This window comes from Solenopsis invicta, unplaced genomic scaffold, assembly GCF_016802725.1.
Source record: "Solenopsis invicta isolate M01_SB unplaced genomic scaffold, UNIL_Sinv_3.0 scaffold_161, whole genome shotgun sequence".
NCBI classification, from domain to species: domain Eukaryota; kingdom Metazoa; phylum Arthropoda; class Insecta; order Hymenoptera; family Formicidae; genus Solenopsis; species Solenopsis invicta.
In genome coordinates, this window is record NW_024105249.1 from 61714 (window position 1) to 85819 (window position 24106).

At 33.1% G+C, this 24106-nt stretch overlaps 4 protein-coding genes across 14 annotated transcripts; 1 reads left to right on the top strand and 3 right to left on the bottom strand.

Moving 5' to 3' along the window:
• Positions 1–643: 643 nt before the first annotated feature.
• LOC105203104 (ubiquitin-conjugating enzyme E2-24 kDa) lies at positions 644–6601 on the bottom strand. 7 transcript variants are annotated; one of them, XM_011171864.3, is made up of 6 exons: positions 6370–6601; positions 4962–5096; positions 4803–4853; positions 4506–4638; positions 2683–2830; positions 644–2522 (listed from the first exon to the last, which is right to left on the bottom strand). In XM_011171864.3, exons 2-6 carry the CDS (start codon positions 5090–5092, stop codon positions 2425–2427), a joined length of 561 nt encoding a protein of 186 aa, XP_011170166.1. In that variant the 5' UTR covers positions 5093–5096; positions 6370–6601; the 3' UTR covers positions 644–2424. The 7 variants fall into 7 exon arrangements, with proteins under 7 accessions (XP_011170166.1, XP_011170165.1, XP_011170168.1 ...); XM_011171863.3 differs by having other exon boundaries at positions 6284–6509; XM_011171866.3 differs by lacking the exon at positions 6370–6601 and adding an exon at positions 6073–6247.
• On the bottom strand, positions 6569–6991 carry LOC120359866. Its single transcript, XM_039459285.1, has one exon. It carries the CDS (start codon positions 6955–6957, stop codon positions 6607–6609), a length of 351 nt encoding a protein of 116 aa, XP_039315219.1. The 5' UTR covers positions 6958–6991; the 3' UTR covers positions 6569–6606.
• A 1001-nt stretch (positions 6992–7992) lies between these two features.
• LOC105203103 (cilia- and flagella-associated protein 36) lies at positions 7993–18152 on the top strand. Of its 5 annotated transcripts, none has more exons than XM_026140598.2 (8): positions 7993–8209; positions 8426–8801; positions 9983–10158; positions 10715–10905; positions 11457–11596; positions 12213–12367; positions 12932–13182; positions 17923–18152. In XM_026140598.2, the coding sequence occupies exons 2-8, from the start codon at positions 8687–8689 to the stop codon at positions 17963–17965; spliced, it is 1071 nt and encodes a 356-aa protein (XP_025996383.2). In that variant the 5' UTR covers positions 7993–8209; positions 8426–8686; the 3' UTR covers positions 17966–18152. The 5 variants fall into 5 exon arrangements, with proteins under 5 accessions (XP_025996383.2, XP_039315215.1, XP_039315212.1 ...); XM_039459281.1 differs by adding an exon at positions 13917–13946 and having other exon boundaries at positions 8090–8801; XM_039459278.1 differs by having other exon boundaries at positions 8090–8399; positions 8580–8801.
• Positions 17371–23342, bottom strand: LOC120359865 (serine/threonine-protein phosphatase 4 regulatory subunit 3-like). The gene is made up of 6 exons (XM_039459277.1): positions 21716–23342; positions 19649–21247; positions 19397–19548; positions 18214–18314; positions 17888–18084; positions 17371–17610 (listed from the first exon to the last, which is right to left on the bottom strand). The coding sequence occupies exons 1-6, from the start codon at positions 21911–21913 to the stop codon at positions 17524–17526; spliced, it is 2334 nt and encodes a 777-aa protein (XP_039315211.1). The 5' UTR covers positions 21914–23342; the 3' UTR covers positions 17371–17523.
• Between the last annotated feature and the right edge of the window lie 764 nt (positions 23343–24106).

Genomic DNA, 24106 nt, shown 5'->3' on the forward strand with positions numbered 1-24106 from the left:
CGCACGCACACATACATACAGACACACACACATATACACACACACACACATATACACAAATGACTTTGTACTAAATTCTATTTTGGCTGCTTATGTTATTTTTTATTATAAACGTAAATTATTAGTCAGTATCGTTAAAGTGATACAAATGTAATTTCGTTATTACAATGTAACTAATTTACGGCATTTTAGGAGCCAACATGTCCTTAGCACATATTCATCTAGCTTTTATGTATACTAATAAATTTAATGACACTAAATAGTGTTTTTAATCAAATTCCTTCCCATCTTTACGAACTTTCGCAAATTTTATCTAAATGTAAACCTCATAGAATATATAACTAAAGATTTTAAAAAAATATAAGGAAAGGTAACAATAATAACGACCGAAAAGACCAGCATATAATAAATTGTATTTCATTCGTTATATCATTAAAAGGTTCTTTACCAATATATAAGACTGACCTTCGTACAACTTGCATCATTCTCTTTTGTTTAACATTCATACTTTTTATACGCGCAAATAAAAGAGCGTTCATGAATTAGTTAACTTCTCAGCGTATTTTATAATTTTAGATCATTGAATGATCAAAACCGCGTGTAGATCATAAATACCACAATGGCTTTTTCCTTCTTATCCATGTTTTTTTTTTTTTTTTTACAAGAGACTAATGCGTCTCAATTCTCAGATCGGTACTAAAAAGGAACGTGTTTTCGTTTTTCCAGTTATATTTATTTAGCGTATACACACGTTTTTAGAAATAACGGAGATCCATTATGTACTGTTAATATTCTGGTAATCTTCAAATGTACGTGGAGCATGTACACGTACTATTATGTATAATTATTTCTATTTACAATCCTGATTGAGACTTGTATCTCCCACACTTTAATTCATAAAGTTGAAACTGCATACTGGCGCTTACAAAATATAAGAAGCCAAAGTCCGCCGACTAAATTAAAATCCAAGAATATTTCGATTTTTTTGTCGTAGTAGGAACTTACGCGATTCGCATATTCTGCACATGCATTTCACGCAATATTTACATTCCTCGAATTTCGTGACGAAAGGGATGTAAAGTGTTCATTTTACACGATAAACTGTACAATATCAGTATTCGTCGAGTAAGCTTCTCTCTCCTTCGTCATTTTTTTTTTTTTTTAATAAACTATAGTTACATTCACACTACCCGATATTTTTAAGCAACTATCCATATTTTAGAACAGATATGTACAAAGTGATTTTAATCACCTTGTTTATCTAATTGTTATACGATGTAAAAAAAAAGCTACGAGAAATTATTCGGGAGACGCTCAATACATATATACCTGATACATTGAAGACAATGAAAGTATCTTTAGCATGCTCGGACTTTAGACCTTGAGTATGCAACACAAGTGATATGTAAGTATCTCCTTAGATACAATAAAATAACAGGTAAAAAACACGCGATGGATTGCACCAACATTGGTTAGCATCAATCGTTAAATTTTCTCTCTCCATTTTTACGTTAAAAACTGAAACTATGATTTATAGAAAAGGATAAGAAATCGCTAACCAGAATTAGAGAATCGGGATCATTGGTGCAATCAATCAGTCAAATATCAATTTTCACATTACATATAATAGACAGAATATGATTCCAGGTCAAAATTACAAAGTTTTTTGAATGTACTAGCGTATAAGTATACGGTAAATAATATTTATTTACAGTTACAATATATTTTTTTGCGGATGGGCCCAGACAAGTTGAATTTTGTCTGATGGCGTGAACGTGATTGATGTCTGCTTCATGCAGAGCGTTACAATTACTGTATTATGAACACAAAATTGTATAGGTAGTTTTTCAACGGCTAAATTATAGTTATATGCAATCAGCCTGTACATCTCGAGCCAGGCGTCATATCTATGAACGTAATAATTTAAATTTAAGAGAATTCAATATAAAAATATGGGAGTTCAATTATGGAAAAATGGGCCTCTACACTTACGACTTATCGCCTATATATCTATTAATTACTTACACATTATCAATATTGTTCATGTTATCTCCTATTCTAGAAATATTAGCAGCATCGTGGGTAGTATTGTTTGCAAACAATACGATCCATTTAAATACTATCTCATTGTAACCTTTTTTTAAGTGAAAAACTCCTGTCTCGTTATGCCCTAGCACACTGTTTAAACACTTGCACGCACATTCATCCGACTTAGGCACATTACATACGCTACATAAAAGCACATCACAATCATGTGTTTGAGCTGATCTCAAACGGTCTTCGCTCACTTGTATTTTGCTGACCAACATGATCATAGATACAAATGTGTACACAGGCTACAATATGAGACAAGTTGTATGAGAGCAGCAATGATCATAAGTTGGCATGAGACTAATAGGAGTTTAATACGAATTAAAAATATGCTCATGTGGCATAGCGCTTAGTCCAAAGCCGCGCTATGCGATCGTGTTCTTCTCTATTTTGTAGGTATTGCGTCGCTATACTACCTACCAGTGGATCAGCTGTAAGATAAATTATATGAGAGATCCACATAAAAGAAAATACAGTATCTACAGAATGTAATCTTGAGAACAAATGAGTGATATCATAAATACCTTCATTATTTATATTAAATGTACATATCGTACATCAAATTTAAATAATCATGAATAATGCGCCTACCTGGATTGCAGTCTGTTAAGAGGGAACATATTGACAGTAAGACCTTTGAAATTGTCAATGCAGGGGACCAATTGTCCTTTAATATGTCCAAGCAGATAACTCCTTGACTATTTATATTGCAATGATAGATGCGCGTTCGGAATGTAACCTGCAAAGTAACATATTTGAAGCATAATAGTTGTGTATAACAAAACGTATATTTGGTAAAAATAAAAGAAATAACTGTAAACTTTATATAAAAATTTTATAAATGCAAGGCATTATTAAAGTAATATTTAAAGATATTATGTAATAAATATTAATGTGAATATTTACTTAAAATATACAGATATTTCAATAGACTTATATCAGATGTTTACTCAAATTTTGATTCTTTAAAAACCATTCTCCAAAACCCCAGATTATTCAAAAATTTTATTCAGAATTCTAGGTAAGATTACAGAATTTTTTAATGCAGCTTTGAAATAAATTTATATTATTGTATCTTTTAATGTTCCATAATCATACAATCACAAAGAAAAGCCACTTAAGTTTTGAATACTAAAGAGACAATATTAAAAAGAAATAATACAAACTAATTGTGATTAAAACACAACACTAATTTAAAACGATGTATCATCTTTTATTGTCTCAATTTTTTTTTATAAAAACTCCCGAATTACAAGAAAATATGCATAATGTGTATTACATATTTATTGCTAATCAATTTTACATTATCACAAAAAAATGATCACAGAAACAAATTTGTTACAAGGTATAATTTAAATTTAAAATAAACTTCCAAAAATTTCTTTGAATATTGATAAAGTTCCATGAAAATTCATGATTTTCAAGAATAAAAAAATTTATTCCCTGAAAATTTCAGCCTTTCTTAATAGTAAACATCCTATACATGGAAAAATATCAGTATTTTATTTAAATTTTTATTAATTTTTTTCCTCTTTTTAATGTGTGTTATAATTAGAGCTCCCGGTCAGAAACGTGTTTTAAAATACATGTGACATATGTAGTCGTCTTACACATCTGACACGGGTATCCGTAAATAAAATGATATATATATATATATATAAGTACACGGATAATTAAAATTTTAAATCACAGCGTTCTATATTGTATGACAGATTGACGTGTGTATTTACGTACATAAAAGAGATGATAACAAAAAAAATAATATAGAAAAACATAGGGAAATACTTGGTTCAATCACAGTTACACAGATCTGTATGAAAACTAGAAAAGATAAATACCCAGCTACTGCATTTTTAGTAAGAAAGTATTCGTATATACCAGCAATTTCTATAAATTCCGAACGCTGCTTTTCTACTGCCGGAAATATTATATTCAAAAAAACATTATTGCTTTCTTGCAATGTTAATATGTTAATATTTTTATATCAAAATCAAAGGTTATTGAAATATTTATTAAAATAATAATGCTAATGCCATACATTACGTTAATTTTTTACTTTTTATGTTTACGTATTATTTAAAAATTCAAAAGCATTGAAAATTTTATTTACATTAGTGTATTCTATTTAAGGTTCTCTTTCACCTCTTACTTTGTTGATCTAACCTTTTTAGACACTTTATATATATTTATTTATAAAAATTTGAACATTTATTAATTTATTCGTGTTCTAAATACATATTTGATTCGTGTAATGCACGTGGGTACGTGGTACACGTACCCATCTGTTTGCACACATAAATGCTAAAACACATCTAATCCGTGTATCCATGTACATGTGAAATAAGGGGCTCTAGTTGTAATCCTGTACAAATAAGCATTATATGTAATAAAAAAGAGAGCAACCATCAACCTACCTTAGGAGGTTTAAAGGGATATTCTGGCGAGAAATGTATATCAAGAAAGAATACCCCGCCCTCGTAAACCGAACCTGGAGGACCCAATATAGTAGAAACCCACTCGTATAAGTTATCACCTTTCGGTCCTGCACTGTAAAATGAATCAATCGAAAATTAACTCTATTTCTCCATATTATTCTCACGAAGTATATAACTGTTTCATCATTTATATTATGTAAGTATAATATTATTTTAAAATATTATTTATTCGAAAATTATTATTTTGAAAGGAATCATGATTATTAGCAATAATACCTGCAATTGGGGGGTGGATCTAGCGTGATTTCTGCCAATTCCTTTTGTATCCTGATAAAGATATAAAACACATTTAAAATTGTCACAAATAACTGTAACATTTGCAGTTAACATAAACGTATAATTACTGTGTTGCACAATAAGAGTCTACCGCATTACCTTTTGGCGGACGTGCCTAAAGCTTTCGACATCTTTGGATTTGGCTTAGCTTCTTTACTATCTGGTTTATTGTCTGCCAAGGAGGACCCGCGTCCTCGTCCAGTTCCACTGGAGCCCGCTCCCGACGACATGACTCTGCGACAAAATGCATACGTATTATTAACTATGCAAACTTCTACAAATTATTAGCAATATTTAACGGCAATAGATAACAAGACAGGTATCACAAAAGCGAGATTAATTTTAGAGCACATTTGCACTTCTGCATCTCCGTCTCGCTGTCGGTCGACACTTGTGAAACATTCTTGCCGAACGACCGAGATTATTGATATCTACGCATAAAACGATGCGTAAGAATATAAATTTCGTCGCGGCAAGAGTCTCTCCGACCGAGTATGTCACACATACAAAACAAACGGAGTGAAGCAAACGGCTGTGAATTCTGAAATTCGCGAGTAACGACACGAATAAGATAATCGAGGCGCCGAAAACGAGAGTATATACAAACGATGCTCGGTGAAATCAATCACGCTTTCCCGGGAACCGGTCGTCTTTCTCTCTCTTTCTCCGGCCACGCTCTCGACGGGGTGGCTCGACAAAGAGTCACGGTCGACGCGAAACCGACGATTTTTCCGGTTCCTCGCCCTGTCGAGCAGTCACCCCTCCCACGGGCAGCAACATAAACATCGCGCGTCTTTGCTCGTCGCCGGACAAGTGTCCCGTCGAGCTGCTCCGAACGGATATCCAGTCGCGTCGTATTATTTTTAAACGGCGTCGCGTTGCGTGGCCCGCGGAGAAACATGCGAGAGGCGACGTGCGGGCCGCGGGACGGTCCGCCGCCGCCGGGTAGTCCCGAGGAGGCAAGGGACCCGAACGAACTCGAGCTTCGTCATCGCGAGTTAGCCGTCCGCTCCGGTTTGGGGGCCGACTCCCGAGGGGGGTTCAACGCGCCCAAAATTGATTTCCCTTCACGGAGGAGCACGCGTTTTTCTCTCTTCCCCTCTCGCTCTCTTTCTCTCTCGCGGGTCGAATGCTTCTTCCTCTCTTTCTCTCTCTCTCTCTCTCTCTCGCGCGCGCGCGTAGGCAGGAGGCGAGGGAGACTTTGGCTCACTCCGGCTCCAACGGCAGGCGCCGTCCGGGTGTCCCGGAGCAGACGTACGTTTCCCGGCGTGTGTCGTCTACATGACTCTCCGCGGTCCTTCTACTCCGACTACTCCTCTCTTCTCGGACACCCGCGCACAACGCACAGTGGCCACTTCTGGCTGGGGGTCTCCCTCCCCTCCTCTCCCCCGTTTCCTAACCCTCTCCCTTTTTTTTCTTACTTTTTTCCCTGCCCGCGACTCGCTGGTACACGAGCCGAGAAAAGCGGCCGAGGAAAAGCGTTGCACGCCGCAGCGCGTCGATGTACCTCGTGTCCGATGTGATCCACGCCGTGTTTGCCGTCGTCTCGGAGCAAGCCTAGCTTCGCCGGGTCGCCGACGGGTGGGCGGGGGGAAAGGAGAGAGGCAGGGGCGGCGGGGAAGGACCGGTCCGCCGCTTCAGACGCGAGACGGCTCCCTCGGCGCCTCGGCGCGGCGACGGTGTCGCCGGAATAATGGATCCGCGCGGATCGCTGGCGAGATGCACGCGGCGGCTCCGTGCTTCGTTATTGTCCTTCGAGTTGCTCCGAGTCGGGCTGGAGTACGCGCGAGTAACAACGCGCCCTACGACGAGATCGCGCCGCTTCCGATGCAGCAGCAGCAGCAGCAGCACCAGCACTCACGAGGAAAGCGCAGTGCAAGACGCATCGGCGCGACTCCGCCGCGACCGTCCGACTCCGACGGATCGACGACTGCGACAGCGGCGGCGATGACTGTCGCGGCGAGTACGCGACAACGCCGAGAAACAATCGCGTACGAGCGCACAGACGAGGCGGCGGATTTCGAATCGCCCTCGTGGATTGTCCTGTCCCGGAAGCCCAGCGCTCCTCAGGCCCTCGTCCTCGTATCGCGACCATTCATCTCACTTTCATGTTCCGAAATCACGATCGCGGCGTCCTTCTCCTCTCGGCGAGCGCCGAAACGTGCGCATCTCTGCGTCGCCGGATGTTGACTCTGTCGCCGCGGCGGCGGGCGGCGGACGCTGGCACCCGACTCTCTGCGTTCTCGAGAGCGCTGTGATCGGCCCGGCCGCCCGGCGTACTCTTCTACCGCTCCTACCCGGCGGAGCCCGGCGCGCCCGGCACCCACGACGGCCACGACGGAGTTTTTCCCCGCGACCGGCGGCCTCGCGATCTTCCGGAAAATTCCCTAGCGCGCCGTGAGAGCGCGTAGTTGTCGCGATTCTCCTCTTTTTATTTATTATTTTTTAATTGTGCATTTTATAACCTGTATAGTCTGTTTTACATATTACCATGGTTGAGCAGTTAAATATTTTTTTAAAGTTAACAGCTTGTAAATTTAATTTAATTTCGTTAAAAGTTTCATGAACAAAATCTAACTCAATAAAAAGTTGCGTTGAAAATGTTGAAATTAAGTTAAGTTAAAAGTTAATATTGAAAAGCATTCATATTAAATTAGAAGTTTGTGACTTTTTAAAGTTGGATATTCAAAACAATTATAATATTCAGTTTTTGTAAATTAAATTTATATGAAATAAACCAATAATGTAAAGGAGATCACTATGTGAAAATTTTTTATGTTAAATTCATAATTAGGCTACACAACATTTGTAAGGACAAATTTTAAAAAATTTAGTTTTTATTGAATTTAAAAATGTAATCAAATTTATATTTTTTTCGAATTTTTAATTTTATGTTTAAAAATTTTAATAAGATAATTTTAAACTTTAAATTGATCTTCAAATATATTATATATATATGACACTATTATAGAATTATACGTACATGTGGATCGCATTGAGACTGCACTGAGAAAAGAAATTATATTAACTTTTCTAAAATTTTCTACTTGATTAAATATTTTCAATTCAAATATTTATGTACTTAAGTTAAATATATAAATGCTTGAAAGTATCAATAGTTTATGCATTTGAGTTAAATACTTCAACTAAAAAAATTTAATCAAGTTGAAAAATTTAGTCAATTTAACAACTTTCTTTTCTTAGTATAAAAATATGTAATTACTATACGTTATCATTACAGTAACAAAAAAAATAATTCAAGGCCGCAACCAATACGTTACAAAAAAAAGTATCTGTAACGGTGTTACAAAAGTAACGCGTTGCTGGAAAATACCGTGTAAATTAATGTATGTCGCATTTTGTGAACAGATAAAAATTTTCTTGCAGTGTACAAAAACCATAAATTTTATAATATTTTATTTTGAATGACGCCTTAATAATTTACAACTCGATAATATTAGATTGGACGTGAAGCATTCCTTAATTTCTTGCTCCAAACGTATAGTTTTACAGGCCGATATTTATCAAGGCATCAAAGTGAGTATTCTCTGTATATTTTATAGTGATTTCCGGGTATCTGTTTGTATCTACCTGTCTATAATCAAAACTAAAGAAAAGACGCGCACATCGATTCTGATGAATAATACTGGCGCAAGTCTAATTCCAACGGCTCATGTTTTGTTCGTCGTAACTATGACTACAACTTGCTATGCAAAGAGAAGAGTATCGTCTCGGAGGCGTATGTACAATTGTAGAGGAGACGCTCGACACATCGACATAAGTGTGCAAATTCAGGCGAGGACGTTAAAGACGATCAGGGCGAAATGAGTAGAAATGATAAGGATGACAGCGCTTGGGTGTTCGATTCTTTGATTGGATTTTTGCAAGGTCCTATTTGGTCCTCGCCCCTGATGACCTTCATCGAGGAGAAATCTCTCGGTTCGTATAACCGAAAATTATTTTTCTTTATTTTTTTTTCTCTCGTCAGAACTTGTCTTTAACTGAAATTTCTTGATATACAGAAAGAAAAAGAAAAAAAAACTTATAGCGTGGCTTGTAAAACCTATTTTACAGTAGTCGTAAGGTGGTAAGTTGCAATTATACGTCCAATTCTACTAATTAGCTTCGAAACGTATTACAGCCTTACGGTGTAATACGCTTATATATAATGTTACAACTATGTAAAGTAGGTTATTTATGCTGTAGGTTCTGTACTGCTAACTTTTAAGAAGCTAAAAGTATTGCAACCTGTAATGTCTAAAAATTTCCAAAGATTAAAAAATTAATTAAAAACAAAATTAAATATAATTGTGATGTTTAAAAGTAGAGTAAACCCTCTAAGGGATTATATTTTTATAATTACTTCAGCTAGCACACTGAGAAGATTCCATATTCTTGAACATTCTATAATTCTTCTCACGCAAATATTTTTAAATAAATATTCTAATATTGTTACAGAAATATGAATGTAACTTTTTTTGTAATTTAACTTAATTTGAATATTCATAATTGAATATAATATTATGTACACGTATTATATTCTATATGTAACGTTCTCCAAATTTGACTTTTTAGGTAATCATGCAAGAGTCTTGTATAGTAGAAAAAAAGGATTATTTTATCAAAAATTATGCATGAATAATCCTAAAGTTATAAAACTCTAACTTGGTGTTATATTATAATTGTAACATTATTGGGTTTTATTCTACATGTGGGAATAATTATACAGAATATTATTAAAACGTTTAAGATAATGTATTTGTAAAAATATATATTCTCTGAATATCTTCTTAGAAAAGGCTTTTATGAATTTTCTTAGTGAAAGAGCTGAAAATATTTCATGGATTACCATGTGCTGATAGGATAATAATCATTTTAAAATTGATTTAGAAGATAAAATTTTTTTATTATTCTCAATTTATGCATGTAATAATAAAGATCTGAAACAAAAATAAATATTTTGAAAAAGTGAAAGTGGACATTATTTGTAGATATAATTTCTCCGCAATGGAAGCATTGATCGCGACATTGGAAAATTTTCCGTCGAATGCTGAATAATAAGGCGTATTTATTAATAATAAGGCAAATAAATATATAAAGACTTTTTCAATATGTTGCAGTTTTCGAGGCCAACACCGAAGACTGCGAAGAGTATCGGAAAATATATCAGGAATACAAGAATTTAGTCGACTTGTTACTCGGATGCTTTATGGAAGATATGGGTATCACACCGGAGCAATTCGAACACGCGTGTACTGTTAACAGAGATACAAAAATTCCAATACATTTTCAACAAGTACGATTATTAGCAGAAATACACAACAATTGAAACAAATTGAATAAAAATATCTGAAGAATTTATTTATAACAAATTCTATTTAAAATAAATTCTTTTAGGTAGAAAATGTAAAAAACAAACAGTTAAATAATTATTTTAAATAATTTCAAATAATATAATATTTTTATAGAGATACATCTTTTAAATAAATATTTCTATATTTAAATAAATATTTTTATTATTATTTTCTATTTTAATTAAATATCTTCTCCAGCATTGCCTGTACAATGAAATTATGTTTCACTCGTATTTTGTTTCATAAGTTAAAAAAAAATTATATTTATGTATCAAAAAGAAAAAAAATGTATATAATATGGAGCAAAATTAAGGGACTCTATTGAAGTTCAATTTCTTATCGTAAAGTCGTTAATGATTTTTATCTATCATTGGGAAAATATAAGCAAATTATATCGCGTGATTTTTACGTTTCTTTATACAATTCGCCTATATTTTCTATTAATAAATGCTGCCGTCCTCTTCTTAAAAGTTACGCGTTCTATCGTGTATTTTACAGAATTTATTCGAACAAATATGGGCGGCGAATGAATATGAAATATTCAAAAGGATGATGATACAAAAGAACTTGGAGCTCCAGCTGCAGGCGCTAAATATGATCGAACAAAAATATGGTCTCACACCTGCCTCCCTTGTATACGAGACGGATGGTTTTCCCGATGACGAACTGGTCATGGAAGATTTGATACAGTATGTTATATCGTAAATATATATATTAATATATAAACCACTATATATATTGCTGTATAAGAATTAGAGATGTTCGTAAACAGTGGCGTAGTCAGGAAGGGGGGGGAGGGGGAGTTATGGGGCTGCAGCCCCCCCGAAATTTTTAATAGTTCCAATAATTTTGTAGATTAATTTTAATAGTTTAAAAAAATATGATGTTTTAAACGTTTAAATTATTGCCAAAAGTTCAGCATACCTGTTTTTTATAAGAAAAAATTTGAGTGTTTCTAGTGACAAAATAAATCTGCAAAAATAGGAACACAATGAACGGTTAACATGCAAGGTGAGGGCTTTGTCGTTGGCTCTGGATCGCGCGAAGTATGGGTAATATTTTACCGTATAGATATGCCTAATTAACATTAATTATAGAGATAATTGTAACCAATTAAAGCCATAGCCCCCCCCCCAAACTTTTTCCTAGCTACGCCACTGTTCGTAAAAATCGGAATGGTTTTTGGAGGAATAGAATATATATATATATATATATATTTTTTTTTTTTTCGTATGCACAGCAAACAAGCTCTGGAAAATCAGAGCGAGGAAGAACCAGATATACCCTCAGAACCAACGACGTTGATTGCTGAACACGAACGTTTAGCTGCCGAATATCATAATGAAAGAGCGTTATTGGAGGAAGCATTAAGAAAATCAGGTAATTATTTACTTTAGTGGCCCCAGCTCCGATAATCTTGAGCATGACATATATTGTCAGTCATGGTCCTGAGTATTAACCTTCAACAAGTTTTAGCCGTTGTTTGCGTCCTTTGTTCAAAAGTTATCAACAAAGAAAGTTTCATAAATAAAACAAAATTTCTACCAATTTTAGTCTTATACACATATTTTATTCAACAATGTTATTACTAATTAGATATATATCTTTTATAATTTGTGGTGAGGTCCCACCCCCACCCTTGCCACGGGGGCGAAACAAGGTCTACAGATTATACTGTTCCACATAAGTTTGCAAACTGTACATCTGTAGACCTCGTTTTGTCCTCAAGACGGGGGAAGGGTGGACTTCGTCGTGTACAAAACAAACCCATATGAAACAGCTAGTACTAACAATAAGATAGGCTTCATTCCGCGTAGAAAGTCGAAAATTATAATTTTCACCATGTTTTTATGATTATAACTTTTTAACAAATAACGGGCGACGGCTAAAACCTCTTGGAGTAAGTCACTTAGGGATACGATCTTGACAACATAAGTCAAGATCGACGCCATCGGAGCTGCTGCCACTAAAGTAAATAATTACCGAAAATCAAAAGATGGCTCTCGGAATACTTCGGATGACGAGTCAACGGAAGAAGTTGAGTGCGCCAAGGTATCTGCTGAGAAAGAACAATTAGACAAACTTAAACTCAGGAAGACTGAGCCTCTCAAGCCAATACCGACTTCAAAAAAGAAATCTGACGAAGATGAGGTATTTACTTTTGATTTACTTATTATAATTTGATGCAAGATTTTATCATATAATTTAATAATATCCTATTAAGATATTAAGTCAAGAAAAGTTATTAAATATGGGATTTGAAAATAGAATATGTAAGAATATAAACGATAAAATAATTCCATCTTGTGACTATTAGACAAAAAGTATTATATTAAGTGAAAAAATATATTTCCTGTAAATTTTTACAAGAATTAATATTATTTACAATATATAAATATAAAATGTATGCTATGTTTAGAAATTGCTTTGTTTATAATATACATGTAATCTGTTTGTAACGTATATGTGATTATACGTGTGCCTATTAAATTAATATCAATATATTAAATACAACTAATATAAATAAATTAAATACTATTTAATATTATATTTCTTATTATATTTTAAATGTCGTAAAAGAAACATTTTTTGTTAAAAAGGGCGCATTTTCTTCTTTTGTCTCAGGCTCAGAAATGTCTAGTCCCGACTCCGATTTCCAATCTGAAATAATGTTCATGATAACACAAATTTATTGTATAACTTATGCTATTGCAGATGAATGCAGAAGATATTAAAAAAAGGCAAGAATACCTGAAAGCCAGACGAGATAAACTTGTAGCTTTGAAAAAAGAAGCTAGAAATCAACAGCTAGAGATGAACAAAACTCGGCCAAGTTCTGCTAGAATAGTTGCTGAAGCGACTATGAAAGGGCAACAGGAACTAGAAGCAGCACAAGCTATAGATCCTTCGATACTTCAAGTACGAAAGGCTCTTGCAGCTCGACTGAAAGCTGAAGTTGTGCATAAGTAATTTTAATTTTGCATTATTATATATATACACAATATAATATTATATTCATTTGTCATAATCGTAGAAGTCTTAAACTCGCAATTCCAATAAAGTGCTTCACACAAAAGACTATAAAATAATTGTGATATCTAGAAAAGTAGTACATACATGCAAGATTGTATTTAGACGTTGTACGTCAGATATAGTTTGCGAGAAATGTGCGAAAATCTAGAGTTATTTTTTACATTTTTACGTCTTGCTGCTTTTAGAATATTTTTCTTCCCAAGTATATTTTCATGTAAAAAAAGCAAAACATATTTAATATTTTGCAATTACATCCACTATTTCCAGCAAACACCACGTTACACGTAACGTAAATGTTAGTTGTAATTTTCCACTCAACAATGTAACTGTTATATAATACACTCGTTATACAACAGTTACATTGTTGAGTGGGAAATTACAACTAACATTTACGTTACGTGTAACGTTGTGTTTGGTGGGTTATTATATTATATTTTACTTATTAAAAGTCTGATTTTTTAAGCAAAACTACATTTAATAATAAAAAAAGAATACTGCATTTTAAATGTTTCTTCTCATTATTACGTAAGAATATGTCGCATAAATGTAAAATGTTGAATAATAAGAATTTTAAGTGCACATTTATAAATATATGAAAAAGTACTATAAAATATTAAAAAATCTACAATTATTTCACATATTAATTAATCACATTAATTATTTTTAGAGTCAACAGGAACTCAAAGTAGATATTAAGGTAGATTAGCTCTGCTAACAAGTATTCATCTAATTTTAAATTTTATTTAATTAAATACTCTTCGCACTTCTACAACACACTATTTGCATAACACACATTTATCATTCTCACTTTTTTGCAGTCTACTTTCTAACAAATGAAATGGATTCATAGCACAATACCAGCAATAAGTACGTTATATGTATAAATATCTAACCATTTTCATCTTTATTTAATTGAATACTAAGGTATATTTCTATGTAGCATAATGGAAATTAAGGAAATCAATACCTATTTGCAGCATACAAAATAAATTCTCTTTATCGTATAATATGTACACATAACACACACCATATATATATATATATATATATATATATATATATATATATATATATTAGTATAACTATAATTAGTTTTATAATTTTAATTAAATTATTCAATAAAGTTTAATTGCTTTTTTTTGTCGTTGCAGATATCACGATATCTACTTGATATTACAAGTTAGTTAATTTCAATATTAGAAATAAACCGTTTGCTATAATCAAATCAGAATTTAACAATACAATATTGGGCAAACAATTTGTGAAAGTTAACTTTCTCTACAATAGTTGCCTGTTTTATGCTATGAATCCTGCATTTATACATCACTTTTGTTGCCTGATTGTTTCTTTCATTCTCCAGTAGAATAAAATGCAAAATATCCTTTTTCAATTACACAACGCATTCGCTTATTACCATAATACACAGGATTGTATATCTTATACTTGCTCGTAATTCACAAAATTCTCGAATAGCTTCTCATATAAAAAGATTTCTTTTTCTACGTGCATATATATATATATATATATATATATTATATATATATATATACACTATATATATATATGTATATATACTATCAAAGAAAAAGTTTTTTATTTTGTTTTATTATATAATTAAAACGCATGCTAGAATCAGCACGTGATATTGTACAATGTGTGCACGTCTCGAAATCTTTTCTTTCTTTAATATTATATCGATGTGATGTATCGGTTGAAAAAAATATGTTTGTAATCAACAACGATTTTGAGGCAGAATATTTTAGACTGTTGTATCATATGTTCAAAGCTATATTGTATAATAATGCCATAATAAATATGAAATATTATATTTAAAGAAGACATATGATAAAAACATCAATATCTTCGGAGCAGCCAATAAATATATGATTATAACGACCTCTTGTGCTTGTAAATTTAATTGGATTGAAGACTTTATTTTATTTTATATTAAAAGTATATATTTATTCTACAAATATGAATCCATATTGATAGGAAAATATGTTCGGCTCATTATGTTTCTTCAAAATTTTAAAATTTAATACATATCAAATATTAATATAAAAATGAAAACAAAAATATTGAAGCTTGCAAATAATAATCAAGTATATCATTGATTGATGAAATGTATAAGAGCGTAACACACTCTGTACAAATGTATATATCAAATTTCTCAATTTAAGTAGCACGTGATCGCATTTTTACTCTCTAATATCACTTAGAGAAATTAATTCACTTGTTCATTTTTTTTACTTACATTCTTTACACCCAATAACATTCTAGGCTTAATATTTGTTCTTTATTATCGAATAAATTGTGGATATATGTAAAACACATAAAGAACAACATTACTCAGCATTATCTTAATAACTAATTAATATTAGCTTTTGTTACATTTTCTCTTTTTGTGATCAGTCCAAGTTGCACAACATTTTATGTACATGTATCACTCAGCTCCAGCAGAATTTGCCTACTCAGATATTCACAATTTGTTCATTTTGCGGTTGAATTAACATTTCTGAATCCCTTTCACTATAGTAAGAGTTAATATATATGTATATGTGTACATGTGTATCTCCACTGCAATATTTCAAGCATTATGTACTTACAGTCCTAAAGCAGTCTTGGAATTTCTTTCTGGTATTAGGCATATTGTTGAAAAATCTGTACATCAATTTGTAATTTTTTGTAAAATTAACTCAATTAAAAATGATGTAAAAATGAATATTATTGAAATGATATTCTGTAGAAATTATGTTGTGATAATAATTAAATTTTACTTTATCATTTGCATAAATGGCAAAAAAAAAATTTTCTGGAGCTGATTGAAATAGACAATGCTATTCTTCTGATATGATACTATAAATTTAAACCAATTATATATATATATATATATATATATATTCAGTTTCAAAACGTTATTCATTTCTAGAAGAAATTATTTATCAAATCGCATCTTTTGTTAATTTAATAGTACAAGCACAAATTAAAATTTTATATTGCATTGTGACATTATTTTTTTTATCCAATATAAATTATATGTTATAAACATGTTTACAATTTAACAAAGCTAAATTGTATATAAGTTTATTTTTACAAAGCGCTTTTCTGCCATTTTTGGCTTCACTTTGCCCATGTAAATACGAATAACATATTTTATACATTAGCCTAATATTCAATCGTTTTGCGATACATTCAGGTTATACTTTACACATCAAGGATTAACACTGGGCATGAAGTGCAGACTGATAAATATACATAAATCAAATATTTATTGTACAATTACTACTACTTACATTGACAACCAAAAAGCTTACTGAAAGTATTTTAAAGGAAACTGTATCCTTAAAGAAATTGTATGTTTCTGATTAATCGATGAGTGTGGTTGTTTTACAATCGTTACAAATATACATATATATACAAACTAAATACTACTTTTGTCGAACTGGATAAAGTTTCATAGTGCCTAATCCCTTCGAAGAATCGGTTTCCCTATCGCCTAGATGATAGGGAAACATACAAATGGCAAAATGAAACGTTCGCGGTTGCTTTTGTGCGGTACATCTGATGTACTTCTTGTCTTCTCCGATTCGGTCTTACAACATGTTGTATGTTCCTTCTTCATAGACTTACCAGATACTGTGATACACTGTGATTACAATTTAATCACAATTCAATTGTGACATCTCAATTTAATCGACACGTCTTGGTTTTTCACTGTGTCTAAACTGTGTACGCTTTGATCTCCTGTGTATTCGCAAGTCACTAAAACTTGGATAATTTTGGCCAAATCTTAGATTCTATCCATAATTATCCATGAGATTATGTTCCCTAGTACAAGATGTTTCCAGATGAGTGGAATGGACTCTCTATGATTTGTTTAGTATCTCTTACTTTTTTTAAACGCATTATACAGTACATCGTGCTACATCATATATTATGCCACAATACTACCACTGTTCGTTTCATTAAAGAAAGTTCATTCTTTCTTTGTTTTTAGCGATACAGTTGGCCGACAGAGCTTACTTAGTTTTCATTCAGATCCTATTTATGTTTCACATATTATACATGTGTCAACACAGACAGACTTATGAATGAGTGCCCACCATACATTTTTCTTTTTTAAAAGCACTTATTGTGTCCATTCCTTAGCAAAAAAGCTCAATCTGTCTCTTCCAACAATGAGGAGATAGATTTGTTTTTACATGTAGGAGGGTCATGAAATGATAATAGCAATTAAAAATCACAAATGTTCTTGTTTTTTCCAAGTTTGCCTACTATGACAATCGTTGTCGTTTTGGGGAAGGACTTAATTCCGAATCTTCATCCTCCTCATCCGAATCTCCCTCATAATCGACTAACCCCTGGAAAAAATTAAACTTATCTTTATTTATTAATAATTTTAATTGCACAATAATTTTATTTCGCTTGTGTATCAAATAGATTTGTTTCTATATAGATCTATTTGACATTCAAAATGTATTTTATTTTCTAATATTTTATTAAAAAACTTTTTTCTTTGACATTTCATGATTTAATGTAAGATTTATTCTCTATGAAATTTGTTTTTATTTTTCAAATCTTTTTTTTATATTGACTCAAACGATGCTATACGATTATGATATTTCTCTTTTGTTTTACCTTCTTAAACAGTGCTGTTCCCGTTTTTTCCACAGTGCCAATAGCCGGAGTAGGATTTATGTCCGAAGCAATTGGTGATTCATTCGTTGTTGACGAGCTATTATTGATCTGTGGTTGTTGCGAGGTAATATTATTATTAGCAGTGTTGTTATTTAACACAGACTGCTGTTGCTGTTGTTGCTGATGGCTTTTTGAATCTACAAGAACAGAATAAACATAAAGTTTGAAGATAATAATATAATTATAATAAAGTGATGTAATGTAATATCATTTTGGAAAAAATTGGCAATATAAGATTTATTGCTGTTGCGACAGCATTGCCTCACCATCATCAAATTCTTCTTCTTCATTAAACCATAGCTCTTCTTCCTCGTCTAGCTGCCTCTGGTCCCTTCGATACCGACTATTCCGTAAGATTGATGGGACACTGTACATACATGTGTATATATAAAATTTCAATATATCATGGTTTCATAATAAACTAAAAGTGTGTATATATAAAATTTCAATATATGATGGCTTCATAATAAGGTAAAAATGTTTAGTATGACGATTCTGAGTAATCTGTTATATAATTCACAAAATTGAAAAGTTTCCTACAAAAAAAAAATAAAAAATAAAAAAAATTAAAGAAAGGACTTGAAACAAGTCTATTTTTTAAAAATGTAAAAAGTTACGATGCCAAATTCTTTAATAGTGGCATCACATCATAAACAATTTTGTTCCATTAAAAAAAAGGGGGGGGGGAGGGAATATAAATAATAAATATAAAATTTTCGCATAAACAAAGAAATTTGGAAGTACAACAATAAAAAAACATTGAAGTGTAGCACTCTCAAAATTGTCAATTAATCAAGTTTTATGTAAAGATAATAAAATTGTTATTATTTCTACGCACCGCGGTTATTCTTATTAACCCATCAAAATTTAATTAATTGACAAATTTGGAAATTTTTTTTAATTCCTTAAAATATTAAAGCCTAAAACTTTTTGTTCTTATACTTATTATATGTTTCGAGAAAAATTATCATCTTTCATCTTTATGCAAAGCAATTTGTAAAATTTTGTAAATAAAAAGTGAAAAAATTATTGATTTATAAATAATATTTCCTTCTTCATTTTTATTCTAACTTAACTTTTATTATTATTAATGTTATAAAACAAGGTAAATGTAAAATACAGATTAAGTAAGAATAAATATAACATTCCTGCATGAACCAAACAAATCCAAAAGTTAATTTATTTTTCTTTTAAATAAGTCTTCAAAATATTAATCAAAGCCCACAACTTTACTTTATCTAGTATATATTCGAAAAAAATTATCATATTTACACAATAAACAGTTTAAAGATAAAAAGTTTTGTTTCTTAAAAATTTAACTTTCTGGATTGATTTTTGCAGAAAACTTTTTAATTCCATCCTTCATCTTCTTTACATTGTAAAAAGTAGAATTTATTAATCTTCTTGGAATTAAAATAAGAAATTAAGAATGCATTTAAATGTATATACCTGTCAATTGTAGCTCTATCACGATCTTTCAATTTGTCTTGATGTTGTTCATACCTCAACTTTAATGCCTTAAATGTTTGTACATAATCAATTGCTTCCAGTTCCTTTGAGAAGTTTTCAACAACATGCGAACATAGTGATTTAATATCCTCCTGAAATATCATAATAAAATATAGTTTATTATAAACTTTTATGTATTTTTCTTTCAGAAGAATATATAAAAGGAAAGTTGCAAAAGCAACTTTTACTCACCAATTTGATAAATTCAAACATTTCCAATATAGCCGAATCTAAAAGATTGTATCGGCCATTGTTTCTTACAAATGCATCAAATACAGGTGCAAACAGGTTACCCTTAATTATATACCTATTATAAAACTCATCCTTTAATGCTATAATCTTTCTCATAAACCTTAATGCACATAGTACTAGAAATGTGTGTGTTGATTTCATTAAAACCAATATTCTTCTGAGTAAATCTTTATTCAATATGCAGTTTTTAATATGGTACGTATGATGCTCCACGCAGAATGATAACAATTCCAGGATCAATCCCAAAAGTTGTACTGTTCTGTAATCCTCTCTCGCGGGCCGTTCTCCGATCGTGTTTGCCAGGAGAGGGGCTATTAGAGTACCGATACTATTTTTGTAAAAGTAATTTAAGAAATCAGTCTTTTCTGATTTGTTAACAGAAGCCAACATGTTCTCTGGGTCCAGAAGTAAACGTAGTACACCGGCCAACTGCACCGCTCCACCCAACTCGGGATCACTGTCCCCGACAAGTTGAGCAACTATTACATTCACTAACATTTGGTCCTGCTCCGTGTTATTTATCTGTTGCAATGTATAATCTCGTACAACACTTGGAGAATATTCCACGATATAAGTCAATATATCTATACTAGCCGTTTTTGTCTGTGCATCATTCATCGCCAAAGTGATTTCTAAAGCGGGAAGTATACCAAGTGCTGTTAACGTTTTATAAAACGCCTCTTTTCCTTGTGGCTGGAGATTTTGAGAAAAATTGCAAAATTCTTTTAAAAAAAGGACTAAGTCGCGCCTCTTGCTATCTAAAGTCGCCTCGTCCGTTAACTGACGAAAAAGTTCAGTAAGAAATTTCTCATCATCCTGTATCAAAGTCACTATTTCAACTTTATTGAAGAATATAAAACTACTCAATGTACTCAGCATGTTGTCCTCGAATACACTTGGGGTTGGCAGCACTACGTCTTGAATGTATTGAACTCTGTATGTTTGATGGATCTTAGCTAACAGTTCGGTATTTGTAATAGGAATTGCTTGTTTAAATCTGGCTAACTGTCGGAGATACTCTCTATGCCTCTTTGGCTGAGATAACGTTGGTTCATATTCCAGGCAACCAACAACATCGAAAATCGTATCATCGCTGAACATAACTTCGAACAGTGCATTTTTATTGAGTAGGAAAATATTTTTGAATATATCGTAAAGGTGATGTAATCCCTCGATATTTTCTAAATCCTCGCATGTACGAAAAAGATTCAGTAATTTCTTAATGTAGCCCTCTGACTCTAGTGCCACCGCCAATTTCTCTTTTCTCATTGGGGACGTTAGACAATTCTCTATGAGCTCATTAATATCTTCCAATCGACTAAGTTCACATGGAGGTAATTCGATAGGCGGTGCCGCATCTGACATATCATCAAACCGCTCATCTTCGGACTCTTCCACAATATCTTGTGTAATTTCTACAGATGGATCCTTGCCTTGAACCTGACAAATCTTTTCCCATATTTCGTCACAGCCAGCTTTTTCTTGAAAACTTAAGGCTAAGTCGAAATTGTCTCCTTCAGACCACACTATCAAAGTATCCTAAAATTATATACATATTTACTTGTACATATCCATATATGTGTCATGCTATATAAATTATATATTTGGTACATTAATGTGTGTAATAATATAAAAATAATTTAATAATTTTCATTAAATATAACATATTCAAGAATATATTAAATATATTCTTATATTTAACATTAATGTATCTAATAATATAAAAAATATTGATATAAAAATGTCAAATAGCTTATAATTAAGAAATAATTTACAATATTAAAGATTTCATTAAGCTTTATAACAAGCAAATTAAAGAAATGCATTGATTAATTTACTCAGTTTTTCATTGTTTACAAATATCACAAATATCTAAATTAGAAAAATTTTATACAAGATTGCGTAATAACAACAGAGTAATATCTACTCAACAATAGTGATTGTATATGTGAAACAAAAAAATTCTTGCAAGATAGAAAGAATTCATAAAAAAAATTCTCTTATTACCTGTTGTTTCTGATATGCCGTATCAGGTTGTATTTTACTCTCAAGCAAGAGAGAGCCATCGCTTTCTGCCCTTACCAAAAGAGAAATCCCTTTCAATCTCTCTACATAAGAAGAGGAAACATGACCAGTTCCACGATCGTCCCATTGTCTGTCCTGATTAAGAGCATACAGTTTTACTCTCCTACGTGTATCCGTCATATTGTAAAACTAATTAGCGCGCTCTCCGTATCACCAACTATTCCGCATGCCTTTCCAAATTCACTCAATCTTTGGCTTTCTCTGTGGCCGTCTCTATAGGAGAACTCTCAGATACCTGTTGGAGCAACAAATGGATAAAAACCTAGATATGTTAGACTTCTGCATGCCCTTGTACAGCCCATCAAGGTTTATTATTATTGCGTCGCGTAACGTGAGTGTATAAACAAAAATGTTCGGTGAGGTGTCAGTGTGTCTCTCCGTTGAAAGGCACCACACAGCGTTCGGCGCTCGGATAAAATCCACCACCGTGGAGAAGCAACGTGCACAATCCACACACGCGGTTGACTTCAGTTCCGAACGGCTGACGATCATATGCGTGCTCCGTAAAACGGTGAACTTGATGAGTGGCGTGGGCAATGGACGCGCGTCATGGATGAATGTTTCCCCGGGGCCTTTCCCCCCGCGTCGTCAACGCGCCGTTCGTCGGGGCGGGCGGACGCGTGTGAACGCGATCCTAGTGCGATTCCCCGCGGGAGGGCTCTAGCCAGGAGGCAGATCGCGCGCGGGAAAAGTTCGCGTGGCCGTGACTCTCACGTGTCGCGGTGGCTGCGACGTATCGGAACGACAATACGCGACAGTTGGACTCGTCGTCGTCTCGACCGGCACGGGGACACGGCTCTCCAGCTTGGACACCAATCCACTCTCGGTTAGTGAGATCGCTGGCGCGTGCAACGCTCTCTCCGCTTCTCCGCTGTATACGATTCCTCTTCCCGCGGCGGTGGCGGCGGCGGCAGCGGTAGCAACGGTGGAGATAGCGACAGCGGCGGTGGCGGTGGCGGTGGCGGCAGCGACGGCGGCAGAGCGGCGACGATGGACGAGAACCCGTGGTACGTGGTGGCCACTTCCGCGATACGGTTGCCCACAGGAACACGATTACCTCACACGAACACCCGTGACAGTCGCCGTCGGCTCGCGTCGCCGCTCGCACCCTTTACCCCTAAGCTGCGCCACTCTAAAATTGACATAGACACCGAGCAGCCACAACACTACATTCCGCCATGATAGATCATAACAACGCGCCACGGGGTCCACCAAGCTAAACCCAGGGACGCGCGGCGCGAGATTCGAACGAGACTCTCGCAGCGACGCCATAAGCCGATTTCGTCTCTTCTCTTTTTTTCGTTCCTTTTTCTTTACAAAATTTTTTTTCTTATTTTATTTATATCAAATTTTAAATAAGATTAACATATTTCTAGCTTGAATGTAGCAAAACACAAACATTTAAAAAAGATCAACAGCGAATATAAAAAGATCTTTTAGATCTGTCGATATTTGTAACATTGTAAATTGTATACCAAACATTTCGATTTTATTTAATCATTTTCAGCTAAATTTTGCTAAGATATAAATTTAGTGATCATACAACGTTAAAAAAAAGAGATAAAAAAACAAGTATCAAGGTCTACATCGAAGGTCAGATACGACTTCAGTAGAAGTAGAATAATTAAAGTCTTCCTTGATAAAAAAAAAATTAATGTCTTCGTTCAAAATTATTTCTTCGTTCAGAAGCGACAAAAAATGTAGTCAAACGAGTAAAAGTCCAATAAATGTTGACTAAATAACATTTATTTTTTTCTACATTTGCTATATTTTATTCTTTTTTTGAATTACTTTCTTATACCTTTAATTGTATCATTAAAAGAAATTTTTCTCGTGTACTTTATATACCTTTGCCATAATTTGTTGCTTTTCTTATTTATTACTTCTATTTTTTAACGTTCTTAGAGGATTTGTCTTTATACAATGAAAATAAATATATATTATCTTCCTTTTTTCTTCCCGTTTTTTACAATCTTGAACAATGTCGAACAAGATTTTATTGATTTATTGATTAATATAATTATAACTAAAAATTTAATACTTGATTGTAATGGACAATTAAAACTTTTTAGTTGTTTTGAAATAAATCCTGGGTATTAGTTAAATTTTTAATCAATAAAATAAATTGATTAAAATAAATTGTAATTGTGATTAATTCTAATATTTATTTTAATATTTTACAGTGTTGATTGATAGTTAAATAGCAATGATTAATATAATAAATCAAATAATTTATCGATTAATATCAATTTACTTTTTCGAAATATGACAAACATATTCTTTAAATTCATAAAAATTATAAATATAAATTTT